Genomic DNA, 19734 nt, shown 5'->3' on the forward strand with positions numbered 1-19734 from the left:
GTAACAACTTCCTCCTGATAGACAGGAGGGGAGTAATCTGCTGCTCGGGGGACAAGTCCAGACCAACCTGATAGCCCAAGTACCAAACTGCAGTGCGTGGGGGAATCCACCTAAAACCCTCTCCTGGCATCCAATCGGGCACATGAGCACTACCAACCGAAAAAGCCACTGTCTTTCTCTAGTTGATCAGTGCACCAGATGCAGAACAGAAGGTCTCAAGAGTCTGCTTACACCTGTGAAGGGTGGCCTCCTGGCCATCAAGTACAAAGCTGAGTCGTCAGCAAACTCAGCGTCCAGAAGCTCATCTCCCCGAATAGGAAGTGCTAAGCCCTGCAAACCAACCTGCTGTGACACCAAGAACCTGCTCATCGCCTCCACATAGAACAAAAAGAGGAAGGGGGCAAGAGGGCAGCCTTGTCTGACCGAACTTGTGAGCATGAAACGATCGCCTCTACCTCCTGACAAAAGTACCTGACTGTGTGCTCGTCTGTACAAAGCTGACACCCCTCTGATCCAAGCATCTGAGAAGCCCATCCTGCGTTGAGTGCCCTCCAGAAAGTCCAAGTCAACTCTATCGTAGGCCTTCTCAAAATCGAGAAGAAGAATCACCGGATTCTCACCACGAAGCCTCACTAGGACAGAAGCCTCCCAAAAAGTAAAGATGTTGTCAAGGATACTACGCTCCTTGACAAAACCAGTTTGGGTCCCATGTATAAGGCTCTCTAGAAGTGGATGGATCCTCAAACTCAGAGCCTTGGCAAGAATTTTGTAGGCTGAGTTGAGGATGGTGATCGGGCGCCACAGTCGAATCTCATCCAAGGAGCCACCCTCCTTTGGAATGAGGTAGATCAGACCCTCACTCATGTTGTTAGGCATCTCTCCTGTGTGCAAGATGTACTGGAAAGCACTACAGAGATTAGGGCCAAGCAAGTCCCAGTACTCCAAGAAAAAAGTAGGAGTCAAGCCATCCTCACGTGGACAACTACCACGGGGGAGTGCACTAAGAGCCGTGTGCAACTCCTGAAGCTGAAGTGGAAGCTCAAGTCTCTGGCGCATCTTCTCAATCACAAGGCAAGGCATCTGCGCCCACACCTGCTCCCTGCATGCATCCTGACTCTCTGACTGAGGTTCTGTAGATAGTAACTCATGGTAAAAGTCAGTAGCAACTGCATGCATGTCCTCTGGCTCAGAAGCAACTTACCCGTCGGGCCTCTTCAACTGACTGACCTTTGCATGCGTATGCCGAGGTCTGACTGCCTCGAAGAATGCACCAGTCACTCTGTCACCCACCTGCGTCCACTGAGATGCCTGTCGGTGAAAAGCAAACTCATGGCGCCGCTCCTCTGTGCTACCAAGCTTTTGGCGAGCCTACTGTAACTGCTCCTCCAACCAAGGATTGTCTGGATGCTTCTCCTGCATCTTGCAAGGAAGCAACGCCCCGTCTGAGACACTGCTCCTCCTCTCTTGTTGCAGTCAGGCGAGTCAAGGACTCCTGGAGAAAGAAACGACTAAGCTGAGCTAGTCCTGAGGCGACTCTGTCAGCAGGAGAATCCTGCATGTCCAAGCTCTCTGTCCAAAGAGCCTCTACTCGCTCTCTGAGTGCAGAGTCCAGCAAGACCCTCTCAGGGATGCGTAGCATCGTTCTCCCCCGCCTCTGCCTATTTGTCACTGTGAGGATCACTGGTGCATGGTCCCGAGAAGGAAGTCCCTGCCAGGATGCCAACTATCCCACCCGAGTCACAGAAAAAGTCACTAGTAGAGAAGCGATCTATCCGCGATAGATTCACTCCTCCCACTCTGCGGTCCGAACGAGAGAAGGCCAGGCTGTCTAGGGGCCTCACAAAGCTAGAGTGCTGCCACACATCCGAAACCCAACCTCTCCCAAGCTGCCAGCTCAACTCCCTGCATAGTAGCGTGGCTACCACTAATCCTGTCAGAGGGGTCCTCCAACATGTTGAAGTCACCCCCAATGTACCATTGCTTTGCTTGCGGCAGAGACTCAGCAATCTATGACCAAAACTCTGCTCGTGCACTCGCCACATTGGGTGCATATATGTTCAGGTAGCCCACAAGGCAACCTTGAACCTGCATAGCGATCCACTGAGCCCTGCCTGGCACAATCATCCCTTTGCCCACAATGGCCTGCTGTAGAGACTCCGCAATAGTCATACATACCCCACCCTGGATGCCTCCAGGTCCAAAAGCAGCTGACCAAAAAGTCTCATAGCGACCACACAAAATCTGACCACAACGCCGAATGCGGCTCTCACAAAGATGATGCTCCTGCATCATTAGAATGTCAATCTCACCACCCACAAGGCATCTCTGCAGCTCCTGACGCAGCCGACCCCTCTGTCACTGAAACTGGGGTCCTCCTAATCCCTGCACATTCCATGAGATGATCTTCATGGAGTCAGTGAGAGAAAACAGATGTTGCAACAATAGTCAACCTCGCTATCTTTGAGGCCGGTTTGGATGGGGAGTAATCCGCATCCGAACGACCTCTAGACAAGCGCGCAAGAAGTGACTGTCCCCCCCAGGCCCAAGTAGAGTGCCGCCCGAAGGGCTACATCCTCTGTCCAAGAATCCTCATGCACAAAAACATAACACGAAGGGCATTGAGTGTCAGCAAACAAGTGTACCACAATACGCCTGCAACCTACTACGTCTGGAGGTGTCACGCTGAACTTGGCAAGAGGCCAAAGTGTTTGTACCAAATTTGTGACTGCTAAGTCCCCTGTGTGATGTGAGAACTCAATAGCGTGTGTCTGGAGCCAGTCCAGGACTGTGTGCTGGGTCCACTCTGTGGTATTCCTACCACACAACGGAAAGGAGAAACCCACCGCTGTGTCGAGGGCCTCACTGCCTCTAGCTGCAAGAAAGAGGACGTGGACTCGAAAGCTGGCCTCCTCCAAGTCGGAAGAGGAATCACCCAGAAACCGAGTGAAGCTGTAATCGAAGAAATCCTAGCGTCTGCGAATGTCGAAGTTGGTCAGACCACTGGGGATCGCTGCAAAGGGAGAAGTGAGCACCAAAAAAGGCGGCCTCAAGTGGGGCTGTCCCTCACGAGCCACACGGCTCGTAGCGAAAGCACTAGCAAGAGAACGCCTCGCTGCAGAAGCGTGGCCAGTACCCTGTGTCTGAGGAGGAGTGGCGGAGGGGTCCAGAGACGAGGCTGTGGGCCCCATCAAGGAGAGGGGAGGGGCGGGGGGTGAAGGTGGAGGTTGGGGGGGGGGGGGGGGGGGAAAGGAGGCAGGGGAGGCGGGGCGGCAGCGACTGAGGGAGGAGGCAGCGGTGGTGGAGAAACGGAAGTGGACGGGGCCTCCTCAGGCAGGTCCTGCTGAAGGGGGTCGAAATGGTTCCCATTGGAACCCAGTGGTGCTGAGCTGTAGCAAGTCGGCCACCAGGAGGAGCAGTGGGGTGAGCTCTCCCATGACAGCGGCTGCCAGGCACCTGCTGCCAACCATCAAGTGGCTCGTCACTAGTCTCTGTTGAAGTACCAGCCTGTGTATCTTGTGTACCTGGCTGCTTGGCATGCTCAGCCTTGGGCGGCTGCGCATGCGCTCTGGGTGGAGGTCTCCTGCGAGGACAGGCCTTTGCCATATGGCCCATCTGCCTGCAAATGAAACATTGGTTCGGGAGACCCGAATACTCCACACTCTGTGTAATCCAGCCGCCACTCACCCTAGGCAGCAGTACCACCTTGGGGAGGGAGTGTGTCACGAACAAGAACCCGCACAGTAGGTATACCTGCGGCCTTGGCCACAACTGAAGCTGCCGTGCGTGGAGACTCCAAAACTGTCCCGAACATGGAACCAATCCTTTGTAGGAGGGGATGGTACTCTCACCTCAGGCCTGGAAAGCAAACCGAAATCGGCAAGTCTACCTCCTCCTCGAGCACGTCTGTAGTAGGGTCGAAACCGTGATGCTACGGTTGAAAGTAAGCTCGAGCTCCTCTGATGCCGAGCTGGCTCATCGAGATCACTTTGGTCGCCATGTCTGCAGACTCGAACGACCTGGTAGTACCCTCTCCCGTGGATCTGGACATCTGTAATCTTGCCCACATCGGAGAGAAGAGGGGCCTACAGTAAATCTCGAACTTTGCCCCGACTGGGCCGAGTGCCAATGATTTTACAGATAACCGAAGTGGCTTGCAAACGCTCCACTGCGGCCATCAAGCTCGCTTGCTCTTCTGGCGAAAGAGCAAGTCGAAGGGTCGGCTCCACGGTGTCAGGCGAGGGGGCTTCTGTGGAGTTCCTCTGAGGTGGAGCAGAAGCCGCCATTCTGTGTCTGTTGCTGAATCGAGGAGGGCGTTGCGACGAGGCGCTCACCAGGAAGCTGAAGATAACAGCCTGCCTGCGAGCCGAGGGCATGACTCCGGGGGATAGGGCGAGACGGATGGAGCGGGGGAAGGGGCACGCGCAGGGGGGGAAATGGTGGGGGAAGGGGAGGATGAGGCGGGCACGAGCGGCAGCTGGCAGTGGGCACCCTGCAGCCCGCAACAGCAGTGGGCAGCGGGCAGCCAGCAGCGCTCAATGGCAGCGCGTAGCAGGGAGCGGGCGAGGGCAGGGAAAGGATGCGTGAAGAGAGAAGGGCGGGGGGCTGGGCGATAGCGAAGGCGGGCAGCGAGCAGCGAGCTCCAATCAAACTGATGACCTTTTACTTATGTTTGGAGAACTTGTGAAATTAAGCATGCATTTTGTCAAGTTTTCGAGATTGGGTTATTTTGGTTGTGTGTTGCTTCATTCAATGTTTGTAGCTCGTGGTATTTCATTTAGTCTGTTGCTCAGATCAAAATTTAAATGTTCTATGTCTGCACCGTTGACAAGCATGCTTAACAAATTGAGCTTTTGGATTCAATATAGCTAATGATTTTAACATCTCTTTATCTTTAAATTTTAATGCAAGTGGTAGAGAGAACTTTCTTATTCTCTCTACAGATTGGCAACAAAGAAGAAGAATCATTGACCGTCGGAAAGTAAATGCGTTTTTAGGATTTCATGATCCATTAAATAGCTTGATCATGCATGAGGAAGCCCATTTGATGTAATTCCACATTTGATATCAAAATAATTGGAATAGTTTTGAGGATTTATAATTCGTTGGAATTTGGTTGTATTATTTTGACAATTCCAAGTTCGGTGTGCTTAAGCCGTTATAATCGTGAAATGGCTTATTAAACCAGCTTAGCAGTGTGCCATCTTAGTCCAAATCAATCATCTCAGATATCACATTCCTTATTAGAGGCACAAATGCTCTTTCTTAGATAGATTCTTGACTTGCAATTGGATGGTACACATGCAAGTTGTTTTTGGCAAAGGATAGTGCTGTTTTTAAGAATTTGACTGGATGAAAAAGCTAAAGCATGGGCTTAACTATTCTTCTACCTTTGGAAGTACAGGAAGGGTTGGCGTTAATGTTCTCGAACAACTTATTGGAAGCGAGACATATATTTACAAAGGTAATCAAAACCTTTTTCCATTCTATCTATCTGATAACAAGGATGTATGCAAGGTACTCTTATCGCTTTTCGTTCTTACAATATTTTGAGACGATGATTTCTGTCTTCGAAAGCAATCGATCTTGACTGCTTATTTTGAATTTGTGCTTGGATGGGAGAACTACAGTGCACATGCCTGAAGTCCCAACGGATGGGTATCCAGATCTTGTCATAGGCTTGCATGTCCATGTCATAGGAGAGCGACTAGTGTCCCTGAGGACATTAGTGTGAATGCAGCCAGGGTGACTGGTAACCCGCAAAAGAGGTCAAACCCTGTTTTGTATGGGATCACCACCATTGGCAGGGTGATAATGGAAAGCCTTGAGGCTAGGCTTGAGCAAGGTCACCCAAGGGGTGAGGCCCGGTGATATGGGAGGCACAGCCTTGTAGGTGGTCACATGTTACCCTACCAGATGGTGGCTATGGTCAGCTGGCGTGTTAACTTCTTTGCAAAACCTGTCCATAACCTGTCTAGGTAGCTAGGAGGGATACATCATACTGGTATGCACAGATGTCATCAGGGTTCTAGATACATGTCTTCAGCATGGACAGCTTGCCTCCCTTCTAGTACTCCCTTGATGCACCATCACTGTCTCTTACACGGTAGAAGATTACAAGACTCATTCGCCAGGTTCTGACTCAATTGGACACTAGGAGGACATGGATAGAAATGACACAAGAGTTGGGCACGAAGATGGCTTTCTATAGAGAGCATCTTCTTCAACTCACGGGCATGGGTTTGTGATCGACCCAGCTATATGGATAGACATCTATCTCATGGGTTATGGTGTGCCATCGGTCAGATACGGACATCTTCACACCAGCTTGAGATTGAGACTGGTAGATTCATAGGGATACCAGCAGCTAGCAGGATATGCCACCTATGCCATGTAGAGTGAGAGACAGAGTTGCATTATATATGTCAGTGCACAGTGTACTAGCAGATCCGGGGTCGCTTCCACTGCCTATTCAGAGAGATTTCTTGAGCTGCATTGGGGATCATGGCCCTGTACAAGACAATTGTGGGTCAGGTCGGCACTCCCAAGGGGGTGTCTGAGCTTTTTCACTCCATTATTGGGGTGAAACAGGGTTGTCCACTCTCCCCTACCTTATTTGGTATGTATGTGGATGAGGTTTCTGATTACATTGAGAGGGGAGGCGACAGAGGAGCACAGTTAGCAGGGACTTGGAGCTCATTGCTATTATATGCAGATGATATTGTATTGATCTCAGATTCACGAGAGAAAATGCAGCAACATTTGGATACATTGCACACATTTGCTAGTGATAGCGGCTTATCGGTGAACCTTGGCAAGAACAAGGTTATGGTGTTCAACACCACACCACAGTCGGTTAGGCGATCTGCACCTACCTTTGCATATAGTCAGGAGATGGTGGAGTATACAGATGCATACACTTACCTTGGTGTGTTCTTTAGTGGCCCAGTGTTTTCTTTGAGGAGAGCAGCAGAGACTAGGCTAACGACAGCATATGCGGCTTTAGGGAAGACGGAGAGGATGTGTTCGCAGGTTCAGTTTCAGGAACCTCCAACGAAACTATGGCTTTTCGACACTTTGGTCACATCAGCTATGCTTTATGGGGTGCAGATATTGGGGGCCATCAGTGGACCGCCATGGCCGAGCTGGCAGTACTGATGGATGGAAGTGCATGGAGAGGCCTCTGTTCTCTATGATTTCTCGGATGATTAGGGCCAAGGCCTCTCTACCGCATGAGATTATCCGTAGAGCTCGCTGCTCCCCCACTGGTCATCGAGGCACTTACAGATCCGTTTCTTTTATACACAATATCTGTGATCTCCCTAGAGACAGATATGCCCATCTAGCTTTGGAGTCTTCTCGACATTTTGCCTCACAGGGAGACACCTCTTGTTGGTATGCACAGATGACAGCTTGGTTCAAGCTGTATGTTTTTGACGTCGATAGATTACCCCCTTTCCAGTATTTGCTGGACACACCCTCCTTGTCTCTCACATGGACCGAGATCACTCTGCTCATCAGACAGGACTTGATTCAGTTAGACTCTAGGAGGTTATGGATACAGTCTATGCGTGTGCTTGGCACGAAGATGGCTTTTTACAGAGCATCTCTTTGAGCTTACAAAGGATGGTTTTATGACCAGACCCGCTATTGGGCACATTTTTGACACCCCGTTTTTTGTAAATTTGTACATATGCACATGACGCCCGATGTCGAAAGCGTGTGTGGGATTTCTTTTTGTGGGTTTTTTAGCTTGCTTTAGCAAGTACATGTACATGCACTGCAAGTCGCTAGTCTAGTGACAACTGTCGGGCTACTGTAACTGCCTGTGAGTGAGTTTTTTGAAGTGAGACTTGTATATAACTAAAACTCATGTACAAACGAAAAAAGGCTCAGCCAAACATCAGAAATTTGCAGGTTTTAGCTCGTTGCGTCTCCTTGGTGCTTTTGGATGTAGTTTTTTGCCCTGACTAGCCTTCTCTACGTGTAGTCGTGCTGGGAAAGCTTTCTGTTCGCGTCAATTTTGCTCATGGCGGCGTATGGTATCAATTTTGGTCATCTTCAGCTTTCTCGCCAGTCATTTTTCAATCTTTTTTCCAAGCTTTAGAGTGCCCCAATTGGAGTTGTGCTCTTCAGGTTACGACTAGTTCTCTGCAGGGTTACGGCTATGGCAGGCTAGTGGCAAATTGTGTGTAGACAGATTCGGAGGGCATGTATCTATGAATTGTGGAATTGCTATTGAAGTTGTGGGTTTGTGATGTTTGATTGTGAAAGGAGAGGCTCTTGTCTTCATATGCATTGGTCGGCGTGTGCTGTAAATCCGTGCTTTGACAGGGTTTTGCTCCTATGTGACATGGTCTCTTGGGTGGGCGACGGCTAGTAAATTCTCAAGGGTCTACTTTTATTGAACTTGTGGTGTTTCAAAAGGATTTTGCAAAGCTTTTGGTGTCTTGTAGTTCTCTTTCAACGCTCTTGGGTGACACCACTATAGAGGTGTTTCAGTTTGCTTGTTTCCCAACACCGCCTACATGGACACTCATCTATCCAATGGATTACGATGTGTTATTGGATAGATGCACACATCATCACATCATTAGAGATTGAGGCTGATAGATTTAGAGGATTACCAGCAAAGGCTGGGATTTGTCAGTTATGCCATATAGAGCCAGAGACAGAGTTACATCACATATGCCACTGCCTAATCTACTATGAGATACGAGGCCGTTTCCAGTGCCTATTCAGAGAGGGTTTTGGACCACTGGCCAAAGTTATGAGATATCAAGATCAAAGATGCCTTGGGCTATTTTTATTGGAGCTGCGCAGACATAGGAGTCTCTTGAAAAGACCAGACAGTAGGAGACACTCACAGAGGGAGAGCGCTGATTTCTTCAGACTACATACGTGGCATTTAGATGAGCAGGCATCACAGTAGACTTCAAAGTCCACCTGTACCAAGGGTACACTGACTGGCAGGGCCACTGAGCTTGGGAGATCCAGACGCCCACGATTACGAGGGTGATCGAGACATCGGTGGAAGCTGCATCAGAGGGTTCGGACTATTGTGACACGACATGGGAGACACCCAGTCAGAGTACTCACTGAGGAGGACATTGATGAGCTTCGCCAACGAACGATGTTGGATATCATAGGATAGGATCTTGATTCCATCATTCAGCCTTTCATTTCATTCCATTTCATTTCACTTTAGCTCAGTTCAGTTTCAGTTTTCAGTCTTTTACACAAATATTGTATAAGATTCACCATTTGTAGGTCACTTTTGACCTTTTTGAAGACGTTAATAACTCATTTTATTTCATTCTGTGTGTGTGTGTGTGTGTGTGTGTGTGTGTGTGTGTGTCGAGCAGGAAGGTGTGTGTGAAAGTCTGTCGTTCTCAAGCAGTTCGTGAGCAGCTGTGTTTGTGAGTTCGCGAGCAGGTCCGAGTCAAGAAGGACAGCACGAGCAGGTCCGAGTCAAGAAGGAGAGCACGAGCAGGTCTGAGGGAGTTCGCGAGCAAGTCTGAGAGAGTTCGCGAGCAACTTTCTCTGCGTGTTTTGCTGTGTTTGTCTGTGCGCTGCAAACAGGTGACCCAGAGCGTGCTGCAGTTTGTGCCCTGTGACTGCTTGTTGGGCTTCTTTGTACCCAGCAGGGCTGATGTGATTGGGCGCTACCTGCTTTAGCTATGCGACAGTTTTTGCTGACTCTGCAGAAGGGGTTTTTTCAGTGACTCTTTTTTTCTTAAAGGGTGTTCTAAGCATACTCAGTGTAGGTTTCTGTACTCAGTCTTGGTGGAGCAGCGAAAGGCTTTTGTACAACTGCTGCTGGTTTTGTACAGAGAAATTTGATAAAACAAAAAAGTGATAAAAAAAACAATCTGCTGGTTTTTTTGGGTGCTCGCTACTACAGTAAGGTGTTCTTGCTTTATGTTCAACTCTTTGTGTGTGTTTAAGCATCGGAAAGCCATGGGAAGTTTCTCGGAGGCCTCGTCTGAGATCAAAGCCTGTTTGTATGAAGACTTTGAGGAGGCTCGGAAAGCCTGGAATGCACAACCACCTGTTCTCGAAGTTCGTATTCCTGTGCAGGAACTCATGTACCCGGTTGCACAATATGCAATGAATGTAGTTATTTTGTTTTTCTGGGGAAAATGCCTACTGCGCAGGATGATGGGCAATGGGTTGATTTTTTGCTCAAACGCCAGGTGGTCCGAGGTGTCTATTTTGGTGCTCGTGGCTTTTACGAAGTCCTTTTGGCAGATACTGAAGCCAAAAACTTGTTATTGGAAATGTCTTCATTGTTTTTTGGCACACAGACGACCCATGTTCTGCCATGGGCATTGACAAAGGACTATCAAAGTCTTATTCGTCATAAATGTCCTCTGTGGGTGGAAATTGTAGATTTCCCCCGAACTTGGAGACACTTTTTGCCACTATTGGCTCCACAACTTGGGAAAGTGATTTGTCCTCCAAAGATGGATGTGAATACCAACAGGTTTTGTATTTTATGGGACACTGACAAACCTACACCAGAAGGCATCATGGTTGATTTGGGGGATCCGTGGGTGGGCAAGCGTCCGTTTAAACTTAAATGGGGCAAGTTTGCAAATTCATGTTTCCGTTGTGGTAAGTTTGGGCAGATGCATTCTGAATGTCCTGAACCCGTTCTCCAACCACCCCCTTCGGCAGTTCCGTCTCCTTCTCCTGTTTCTACAAGCAAAACTCTCAGTGAGTCTAAGCAAAATGGAAGTTTGGTTGTTAATGTAGCTCCTAATGTGGAAAAAGGAAAAGCCAAGTCTCTACAGTCTACAGCTCCGGGTAATGGTAATGCTGTGAACGAGAAAGATGTAGGGTCTAGCGATTGGGGCTTGGGTGACGCCCAAAAAGACGGTGAAGATTCGCACACCCTTCTCTTCTCGTAATTATGTTCCATCTGCAAATGCGAATAAGAATGCATCGTTTAAGCAACTTCCATGTAATGATAATCGTACGTTGATTGATGCATGGGAAAAGCAATGCATTCTTATAAAGATGTACTCATTGGTGAGGCCTCTACCTCGCATCTGAACCCTGCGCACAATTGTTCCGCATTGAATCAACCTGTTGTCTCTTGCGCAAATGTGGTGGAAGAAGACGTGCACATGGGCACGTCTACGTAGTTCCTCCTCTTCTCTTGCCTTTGTACATATGATATCTTATGCAGGATCGCATTAAATGCATCTCATATAATGTGCGTGGATTATGTAAGCTTAATAAATGGCGCTTAACCTGGCACTATGTAAATACATGTAGAGCTTATCCTTGTATTGCAAGAACATAATCAGCACGACTTTGCTGGCCAGTGCTCTTATTTTGCGGGTTATTGGATTGCGTATGCTGGTTTGCATCATTACTCTGGAGTAATGATATTGGTTAGGCATGAGCTACAGCCAATTCTGGTGATGAATGATCTGAGGGGTCGTTGGATGATTGTGCAATGCTTGTTTTTTTTTTCGAGAAAAAGATCCTTCTATTAGTTAATGAAACTGCCCATAGAGCTACAACCACCTCTTCGAGAGAGGGCTACAACAACCATGATGGGGAGACTCTCTCAATGAGAAAACACCATATATACCATGAGGCCAAATCAAGAAATGGGAGGAGGAAAAAGCCACACAGGTGGACGGTAGTGCCATCAGAGTACACCCAAGACCATGGTGAAGAAAGGCCCAGGACGCCAAAGTCGAAGGAATGCCTCTCTGCGCTCCCACATGCGGTCGGAGCTGCCCTGGACTCTCTCGAGCTGTCCTCTGAGAGTGTGGATCAGCTCTAGCCAAAGATCGCAAACAGTCTCTGCTAGTGGTACAGGGCAAGCCTCAAAGATGCGGAAGCACCCGGCCCGCCAGATGAACCAGAGTATCAGACCACTGATGAGCTCCCAACACTCCTCTCTCTGACTGCACCACTCTTGTGGAGTAAGCTCCGTGTCAGGCTTGAGTGTAGGTCGCCTCCCATGCATGACTATCATTCTGCTAGTGGAAGATAGCTCAAACTGAAGTGCCGGGCCCGTGAGAGTGGACCAAGCAGCTGCCCCCCAAGTGTACTGCCAAGCCGTGGAAAGAGCAGGCATCAGCCAAAGAACACGAAACCACACTTGCTGTGCCAAAGGACAGTCCCAAAGACAGTGACACTGACTCTCCACAAGATGGTCACAAGGTGCACATGCGGCCGAGAGACCACTGTGCACAAGCCAGCTCCCAACTGCTGTAGCTCTGTGTGCGACTAGCCACTGAAACAAAGTGACTCACCTCGGCTGTCTAGAGTTCCACAACCTCTCCCAAAAAGCTGCCAAGAACTCAGTTGTGAGACCCTCCTCCTGCCAATGAGGTGCTGTAGCAAGGCGAGCCTCTCTCTGTGCTGCTAGTATGTGACGTCCCAATGGGACAGTGTACTGAAAGAAAGGGACACCTACGTGGTCTGATGAAGAGAAAGGGTTCCTCCAAAGCCACTCTCCAAGATCCCACTATACTCGTGCCAGTGGACAGCACTCCCAAGCCCACAGTCTCCAATGTCCAGACTCAAGAGCTACTGGGTCAGGATCGATGACACAAGTCCTCCCACAGATGCCCACCACTCGGATCCTTTGAAAACAGCACTCTGCCACCTGCGGGGCCTCTACTGCAACTCGCTGTAAGCGTCCCTCACTCTGCAAGTCGAAAAATAGGGAGGGAACAGTCTCTGAGCAAGCCCGAACTGAGATGAGAACCTCCAGTCGCGTGAAGGCTCCCGTCCATCTGGGCGCTGTTGGCTCGAGAGGTGTGAGCCACTCAGTGGGTACTGCCTCTGAGATGTCGTGGCACATGCTCTGCACCCCTCTCATGCCCTAAAGCTGAAAGCCCTGCAGCTCCTCTGACAAGCCTGAAAATTGTAACTAGTCACCGAAAGAGCGTGCTGGACCCGCTGCCATGGGACCCCAGGAAACATGTGGCCGACTATCAACCAAGTGGCCTCTCTGAGTGGTAACCATGGGGTTCCAAACAAGGGGCTGTTGCAGACGCTCTTCCGTGCAAGTAGGCTACCGCTGCTCCAAGCCTCGCCGCAAATGCTCTGAAGATCGAAGCAAACTCATAGTGAAGTGGTCCTTCAGTCATGCTCAAACCAACTCTGCGCATCTCTGTGAAGATCCATTTGGTCGAAGGTCGCCAAGGGCCTCGTGCCTGAGGCACCCTAGCACGAAGCCGCTACAGCAAGAACTCCTTCTAGGGCTCCTCTCCTGGAAGAAGGCCTCTGACGATGAACTTCCCAAGAAGGGCTCTGCTCTGCTCTCCTGTGCTGGGTCTATGATCCCAAGGCCTCCCTGTGAACAAGGAAGAGTGATGACTTGCCAAGCCACTTTGGCCTGGGCTATCTGAGTGTCACACCCTGACCAAAGGAAGTTCCTGATCAACCCCTCTACCTGGCTGATACAAGAACTCGAGAAGATCCAGCAAGAAGTGATGTACCGCATAGTGGCCAACAACACCTGGTTGGCCACTACAATTCTGCCGGCCAAAGAAAGTCGTGCGGAGCTCCAATGTAGCAACTTTCTCTTGATAGACAGGAGGAGGGGAGCAATCTGCTGCTCGGGAGACAAGTCCAAACCAATTTGACAGCCCAAGTACCGAACTGCAATCCCTGGGGGAATCCACCTGAAACCCTCACCTGGCATCCAATCGGGCAAAGGAGCACTACTAACCGAGAAAGCAACTGTCTTTCTCCAGTTGATCAGTGAGCCAGATGCACAACAAAAGGTGTCTAGCGGCTGCTCACACCTGTGAAGGTTGGCCTCCTGGCCATCCAAGTACAAGGACAATGCTTGTTGAATGGTCATATTTATGAAATTGGAGGTTTGTATGCATATGCAACTTCTGGGCAAGGGCTGCCTTATGGCGAGATATCTCTTCTTATCCATGGACCTCCAATGCACTTCTTTGTGGTGATTTTAATAATACTCCTGATGTGGGTGATAGCACCACAAGCAATTCTCATATGTTGCTTGTGGAGAGACAAGCATGGGATCATCTTTTGGTTTCTGCGCAGATGTTTGACTTGTGGCGTTCTCTTCATCAGGACAGCACGGGTCTCACCTTTCAGCATGTTGCTCATAGCTCGTATCGTGCACGTCTAGATAGATGGTATGTTCTCCACAGGCAGTAGTATGATGACTTTACATGTGATATGAAAATGGACTATTGCTTGCAGATGTCCGATCATCACCTTGTGATATTGAATTTGTACTTTGGGCAATTGCTTCGTGATAAACCTCTTTCTCGGAAGTGTCTGCTGCATATTAATAATGCCTATCTTACCCATGACGCTTTTCGAGATATGATTGTTGGACTTGTTCCCCCCTTGATGGTTCACATGCATCTTGATCTTGATGCTGCGTGGTTTCAATTTATTGTGCGAGTGCAATGTGATATTCAGGATTATGGCAAAGAATATTTGCATTGGACTTGCGGCAAAGTTATGGATGCTAAACAGGCATGTCAACATTTGCAAAAATTGGCTAATTCGTGGCCTTTATCTGACTATGAATTATAGGAGTTGTGTGAAGCCCGTGTATGCATACAACTTTATGATAAACGGAAGCTTGAAAAATGGAAAACACGGGCTTGTCAACGGGCTTTTGTGGATAAAGGATGTGCTTCGAAGCAATTTTTCAAGCATTTGCATCACACAAGACTTTCTCAGAGCATCAAGCGTATAAAGACTCCTTCAGGTGCTTGGACATCCTCTAAACAGGAACTTTCTGACGCCATGGTCTTGCATTACACAGGTTTTTGCTGCTCCGCCTCAAGAATCGTTAGCGGTGCATCAAGCTCGACTGTTGCTGCTCTCTCATCTTCGCCCGATCATTTCTTATCAGGATGCACTTTTCCTTGAGGAACCTTGCAGTGATTCTGAATTGCACAGTGCGTTGCTTTCATTGGGCCGTTGGTGATCTCCCGGCTGGGATGGGCTTATTGTGGAGTTTTTCATCTCTTTTTGGGAGACTTTGAAAGAGCCCTTGCTTTTCATGATGAATGCAGTATGGGAAAAACAAGATTTTCCGGTTTCTTGGAAAGAGGGCGTGCTTAAATTGTTGCCCAAACAGGCACTTTGTGAGCACTTCTCGCACTGGAGACCAATTACTCTGATGCCTGGCGTGTATAAGATTTTGGCTAAGTTGTTGGTGAACAGAATTAAGGATCACCTTTTTGTAGGAATACATCAAGCTCAATATGGTTTCATACCATGTCGGCAAATTAATGACAACTTGGCTAATGTGATGATTGGCATGGAATACACAAAGTACACGTAGCAGGATGTGCTTGTCATGCAGGTTGATATTGAAAAGGCTTTTGATACTGTGTAGTGGGACTACATTGCAACCATGATATGTTGTCTTGGGTTTGGTCCTAAATTTGTCAATATCGTTTATTTCTTGTATGCTTGCAGTTCGTCTTCGGAGATCCTTGATGGTGAGCTGATAGACTCTTGGCCCCTTGGTTGCTCAGTTAGACAAGGATATCCCCTTAGTGCATTGTTGTATGCTATTGCCACACATCCTTTGTTGATGCATCTGGACCATGACTTCCACTGGTTGTCTTCATGGCTTGCAGTTATTATCGGGTCGCAGCTTCGTCGGCCAGGCTTATGCCGATGACTCGTTGTTTATGCCTTGTAATTGTCAAGCTGATGTTCGAGTGATCATGGAAGCTTTGGATATGTATGGGCTTGCAGCGGGTCTTCGAGTCAATTTTCGCAAATCGAAGTTTCTACCACCACTGACTTCTTGTGATTGGCATGATTTGCTGTGGCCGGGAGAGATTGTTCCTCCGAATGTGATTGTAAGGCACTTGGGGTACCCTATTGGTTGGAATGTTACCCATACTCAAAAAATGGATTGGGTCATGCAACGTTTGAACGTCAAATTGCATTACTGGAAATTGTCCACTTGGCCACTGCATGTTCGGTTGCGAATTGTTCAGAGTATCATGATGGCTTATGTTCAGTTTTATTTGCCGTTGTTGTACTGGCCTCGACATTGTCTCACGTCACTTATGTCATTTATTTTATCTCATCTGTGGCGCACTCATGCTCATAAAAAAGGCTTGCGTTTGATGTCAATGGAGAAACTTTGCACTCCAAAGCGATATGGTGGTCTCACTATCTTGGACTTGCGCCGGCATGTTCTTGCCTGGAAAGCTATGTTGTTGCCGACTCTTGTGCAACAAACTCAGCCATGGGCCCTTATGCTTGCCTCCTTGTGTTGGCATGTTGTTACTTCCTCCTTTGGTCATTGGAAACCATCTTCTTGGGAAGTTGTGTTTGGTAGGATGGAAGGGCACGTTCCCAGATGCCCTATCACCTCCAGTTTGATTTTTTATTGGATGGATGTTACTATGCGTTTATCATGGTCCGTTCGTTAGCATCAGTATGGGAATTTACTTCGATTAGAGAGTCTCCATTGGAGTTGGGTATTCTCTCCTGCTTTGGTTGACCGCTCGCCCCGTCAGGCCTACTTTCTCTCCTGTCGTGGTTTGCGAGTTGTTGGTGATGTTGTTGATGACGCAAGGTACACTTTTCAGTTTTCCTTTGTTGCTACTCGTTTGGGTTGGGCATGCATTACCGTCAGTTCTGGAGACAGCTTCAGCTCATGCTGGTTGGCTTTCTGCCTGTTCCGCCTTTGGTTGCTGGGGATCGCGTGTCTGATTGGTGTCTCCGAGACATGCCTTTCAAAGCCATGTCTACTAGTAAGGTTTATGCTCTTCTTCTACCTCAACCCTGGATTGCTGATCATTGTAATGCATTATGGTCAATGCATAAGTCTGATACTTGGTGGAAGAAAGTGCTTGCTGCCCTTTGGAAGAGCCATTTTCGTTTAAAGGAGCGATTGTTTCTTTGGCGATGCTTGGTTGGAGTCCTTCCAATGGGTGCTTTTCTCAATGTACGTCAAATCTGCTCCTCCCATTGTGTTCGTTGTTCGGTTGCAGAGGAGACTGTCAACCATCTCCTATGGGATTGATCCGTCACTAGAGAGTTTCTTCGTGGCATAGCAACGGCATGCGGCTTTGATTCCCCTCCATGGTTTTTCACAAAAGGTTTGGGCTTGCGGCATTCTCCCACCTTCTTCACAACAATTTGCAGTTTTCTTTATGTGGGTCAGATTTTCGGCCTATTGGACCCTGTGGCGTCAACGCAACAGTTGCATGTTCTCTCGTGCTGATGTAGATCATTTTCAGTTTTTCAAGCTTTCCCTTAGGCAATCCTTATGTTTTTCCTTGGAAGTGGGTGATGTCACTTCAGACATGCATCGCCTTTCTTATGATTGCTTTTAGCTTGTTTTGGCAGATGAACACTTCTGTGTTCACACTTTTGTATCTGTTCATTTGTGTGGGTTTTCCTCGTCTTGAGGTTTCCCTCTAGTAAATTAATCCTAGAGGTGTGTGTGTGCATGTGCGCGTGTCACGTGTGCATTGCACTAGAGCCACATGGATAAGCTACTACTACAGTCTTGCGTTAGTCGTAGTTTGGCTTAGGACCTAGCGTGGCACTCTGTGAGCCTCTAGCAAGACGTGCATGTTCAGGTAGGTCGTAGTTGCATACCTTCTCTTGCATAGTACATTCATTTCAGCATTTAGGCATGTGAGCGGTCTCTTAAGTTATTAATAAGTGACTCTTTAGCCCATTTTCATCAAGGACGTTGGTGCAGCCAAACACTGTCGACCCAAGGAGAAGCTTGAAGCAGGAACATGAAAGATAGCAGGTGGGTGGTATAGTACTTGTGCGACTCTTGATGCAAGGTACTGCCGGCACTGCCGGGAAGTGTATGTCAAATGTGGATTTTAACAGACCAAAGGTGGTTTTCAAGCTCAACTAGTTGGGATACCTAGAAGTGTCAAAGGGTGGTTGGATGTCACCGTTAGCTAGTGCCATGATATGAACTATGTTGAATGTTTTCACTATTTTGGCAATATCAAAACTCTCTGGATGGATGAAGCCCAATGGTTATCAGCTGTCCAATCGGGGGTTATGATGGCTCCAATTTGTCAACAGTCATGGTAATCATGCCATTCCTGGTGTGATGCTTTTCATCCGAGATACATTGTGCGGAAAGAGTTATATCCGACTACGGCCATATAGATAACGGCATGAGAAATGCTCGTTTTAATAAAGCTTCATGCGGGGCAGAGATTTAAGCGGGGATGATGAGGAGCTAAGGATAAGTTTTTTGAACTCGGCAATCGGAGAGGGTGTGAAAGATGGCTAGGATGGCAGCTCAAGTGGTGGAGTATTTTGAGCCAAGGATAGGGTTTTTAGCATCAACAACAGTTGGCGATGTGTGAAGTGGCGCCAAGGAAGCTTTATTTAAAAAATAATGCAGAAAAAAGGTTTTTTTTTTGTAAAGTTGAGTTTACTGCATGAAAGCGCTGCAGCTGCAGCACGCGGCAGTTGCATGGCATCAGAAGCTGGCGCTGAAGGTAAGGGGGACTCAAGAGCTGCAGTTCGTGCAAGAGGGGATGTCCCAAGCTGCATGGGGGGGACCGGGTGAGCAGGTGAGCTCGGACGTCGAGGGCCTGGCCGTCGAGGGCCTGGCCATGAACAAGGCAGAGGAGAGAACACCGTATGCAGGAGGTTGTGAGCAAGGCAAATAAGGTGAAGAGGTCTACCTGTAGCAGATAAAAAAGCGCTGCAAAGAGTGGCTCCGAGAGCTGCTCAGAGTTGCAGAAGTGAAGTCTGCCTGAGAGCAGAAGGTGGTGGTGCTAGGAGGTCGTCAAGAAGCCAAAGAGAAGGGCACCAGTCGCAAGGGCAATTCTTGGAGGGCTGAAAACTCATTGCAGAGCAAGCAGGACCGAGGGACACCAACTATCTGGAAGAAGGAACGACCGGATGTGTTGGAGGAGGGCCGAGAGCAGCAGGTAGGGGATTGCTTTGATAGTTCAGGAAGCTCCAAGAGTGTTTGCAGTGATATATGTAGATTGGGGTCGCCATATCAGAGGAAACGGGAGGATCGAATGGCTGGCAAGTGCAAGAGGACGAAGAGAGAACTCAGCTCACTAGGAGAAGCCAGAGAGTCGCCGTGAAGTTGCAGGAGAGGCTACTGTAGAAGACCACGGGCGGCTACAGGGTGTTGGTTTCACATGGGTATGAAGGTGTCAAGGGCTGCATGCTGGTGATATGATCGAGCAAAGTCGACTTCAGCATGGTGGGCTTTCAAGGGCTGATGCATGCAAGGGGGTTCGCGCAGGGCTACACACGGTGGCAGGGAGATGAGATGAGGGTTGGAGGGCGTTAGGAGGAACCAGAGTTGCAGAGAATTGAGGGAGCCCGAGTTGTCTATGAAGGAGGCCTTTAACACTTTGGGAGTTGGAAGCCAACAGCAAGCGAAGGCAGAACTGCATGGGCGAGAGGGTCATGAACAGTAGGTGAGGACATTGCGAAGGAGCACTCTTTCTCTTGCGACAGGGGGCGGTCCAAGCGAGCAGTAGATTTGGAGATGATATCGGCCGAACTACAAGCAACATAAGAAGTAAGCAATACGACAAAAAAAGGGTGAGCTACAATTAAGTGGGCCTTATCTGCAAGGAGCCATAGTGCTATAAAGAGAAGAACCGAGCCAGAAGCTTTTAACAGATTCCATCATTGTAAATGCTCGAGTTGAAGCCTGCATGATTTGCATTATCAGATCCTCCCAATTCTTGATGTTTAAGTGGTTATATAGAATTTTCTCTCCTGCCTTCA

The 19734-nt window shown here is 48.6% G+C and overlaps 1 protein-coding gene across 6 annotated transcripts in view; it reads left to right on the plus strand.

Moving 5' to 3' along the window:
• The window catches only part of LOC147447076 (uncharacterized), a 186405-nt gene that overhangs the window by 108439 nt on the left and 58232 nt on the right, over positions 1–19734 (plus strand). For all 6 annotated transcript variants that reach the window (XR_015189588.1, XM_086522983.1, XM_086522982.1 and 3 more), the window contains one exon: positions 5402–5461. Coding sequence is in view for 5 of the 6 variants with exons in the window: in XM_086522983.1 (XP_086379109.1) it covers positions 5402–5461 (60 nt within the window). In the remaining variant the exon portion in view is untranslated. The remainder of the gene's footprint in view (positions 1–5401; positions 5462–19734) is intronic.

The sequence above is a fragment of the Adiantum capillus-veneris genome, chromosome 11, assembly GCF_014529385.1.
Source record: "Adiantum capillus-veneris isolate H3 chromosome 11, ASM1452938v2, whole genome shotgun sequence".
Taxonomy (NCBI): Eukaryota; Viridiplantae; Streptophyta; class Polypodiopsida; order Polypodiales; family Pteridaceae; genus Adiantum; species Adiantum capillus-veneris.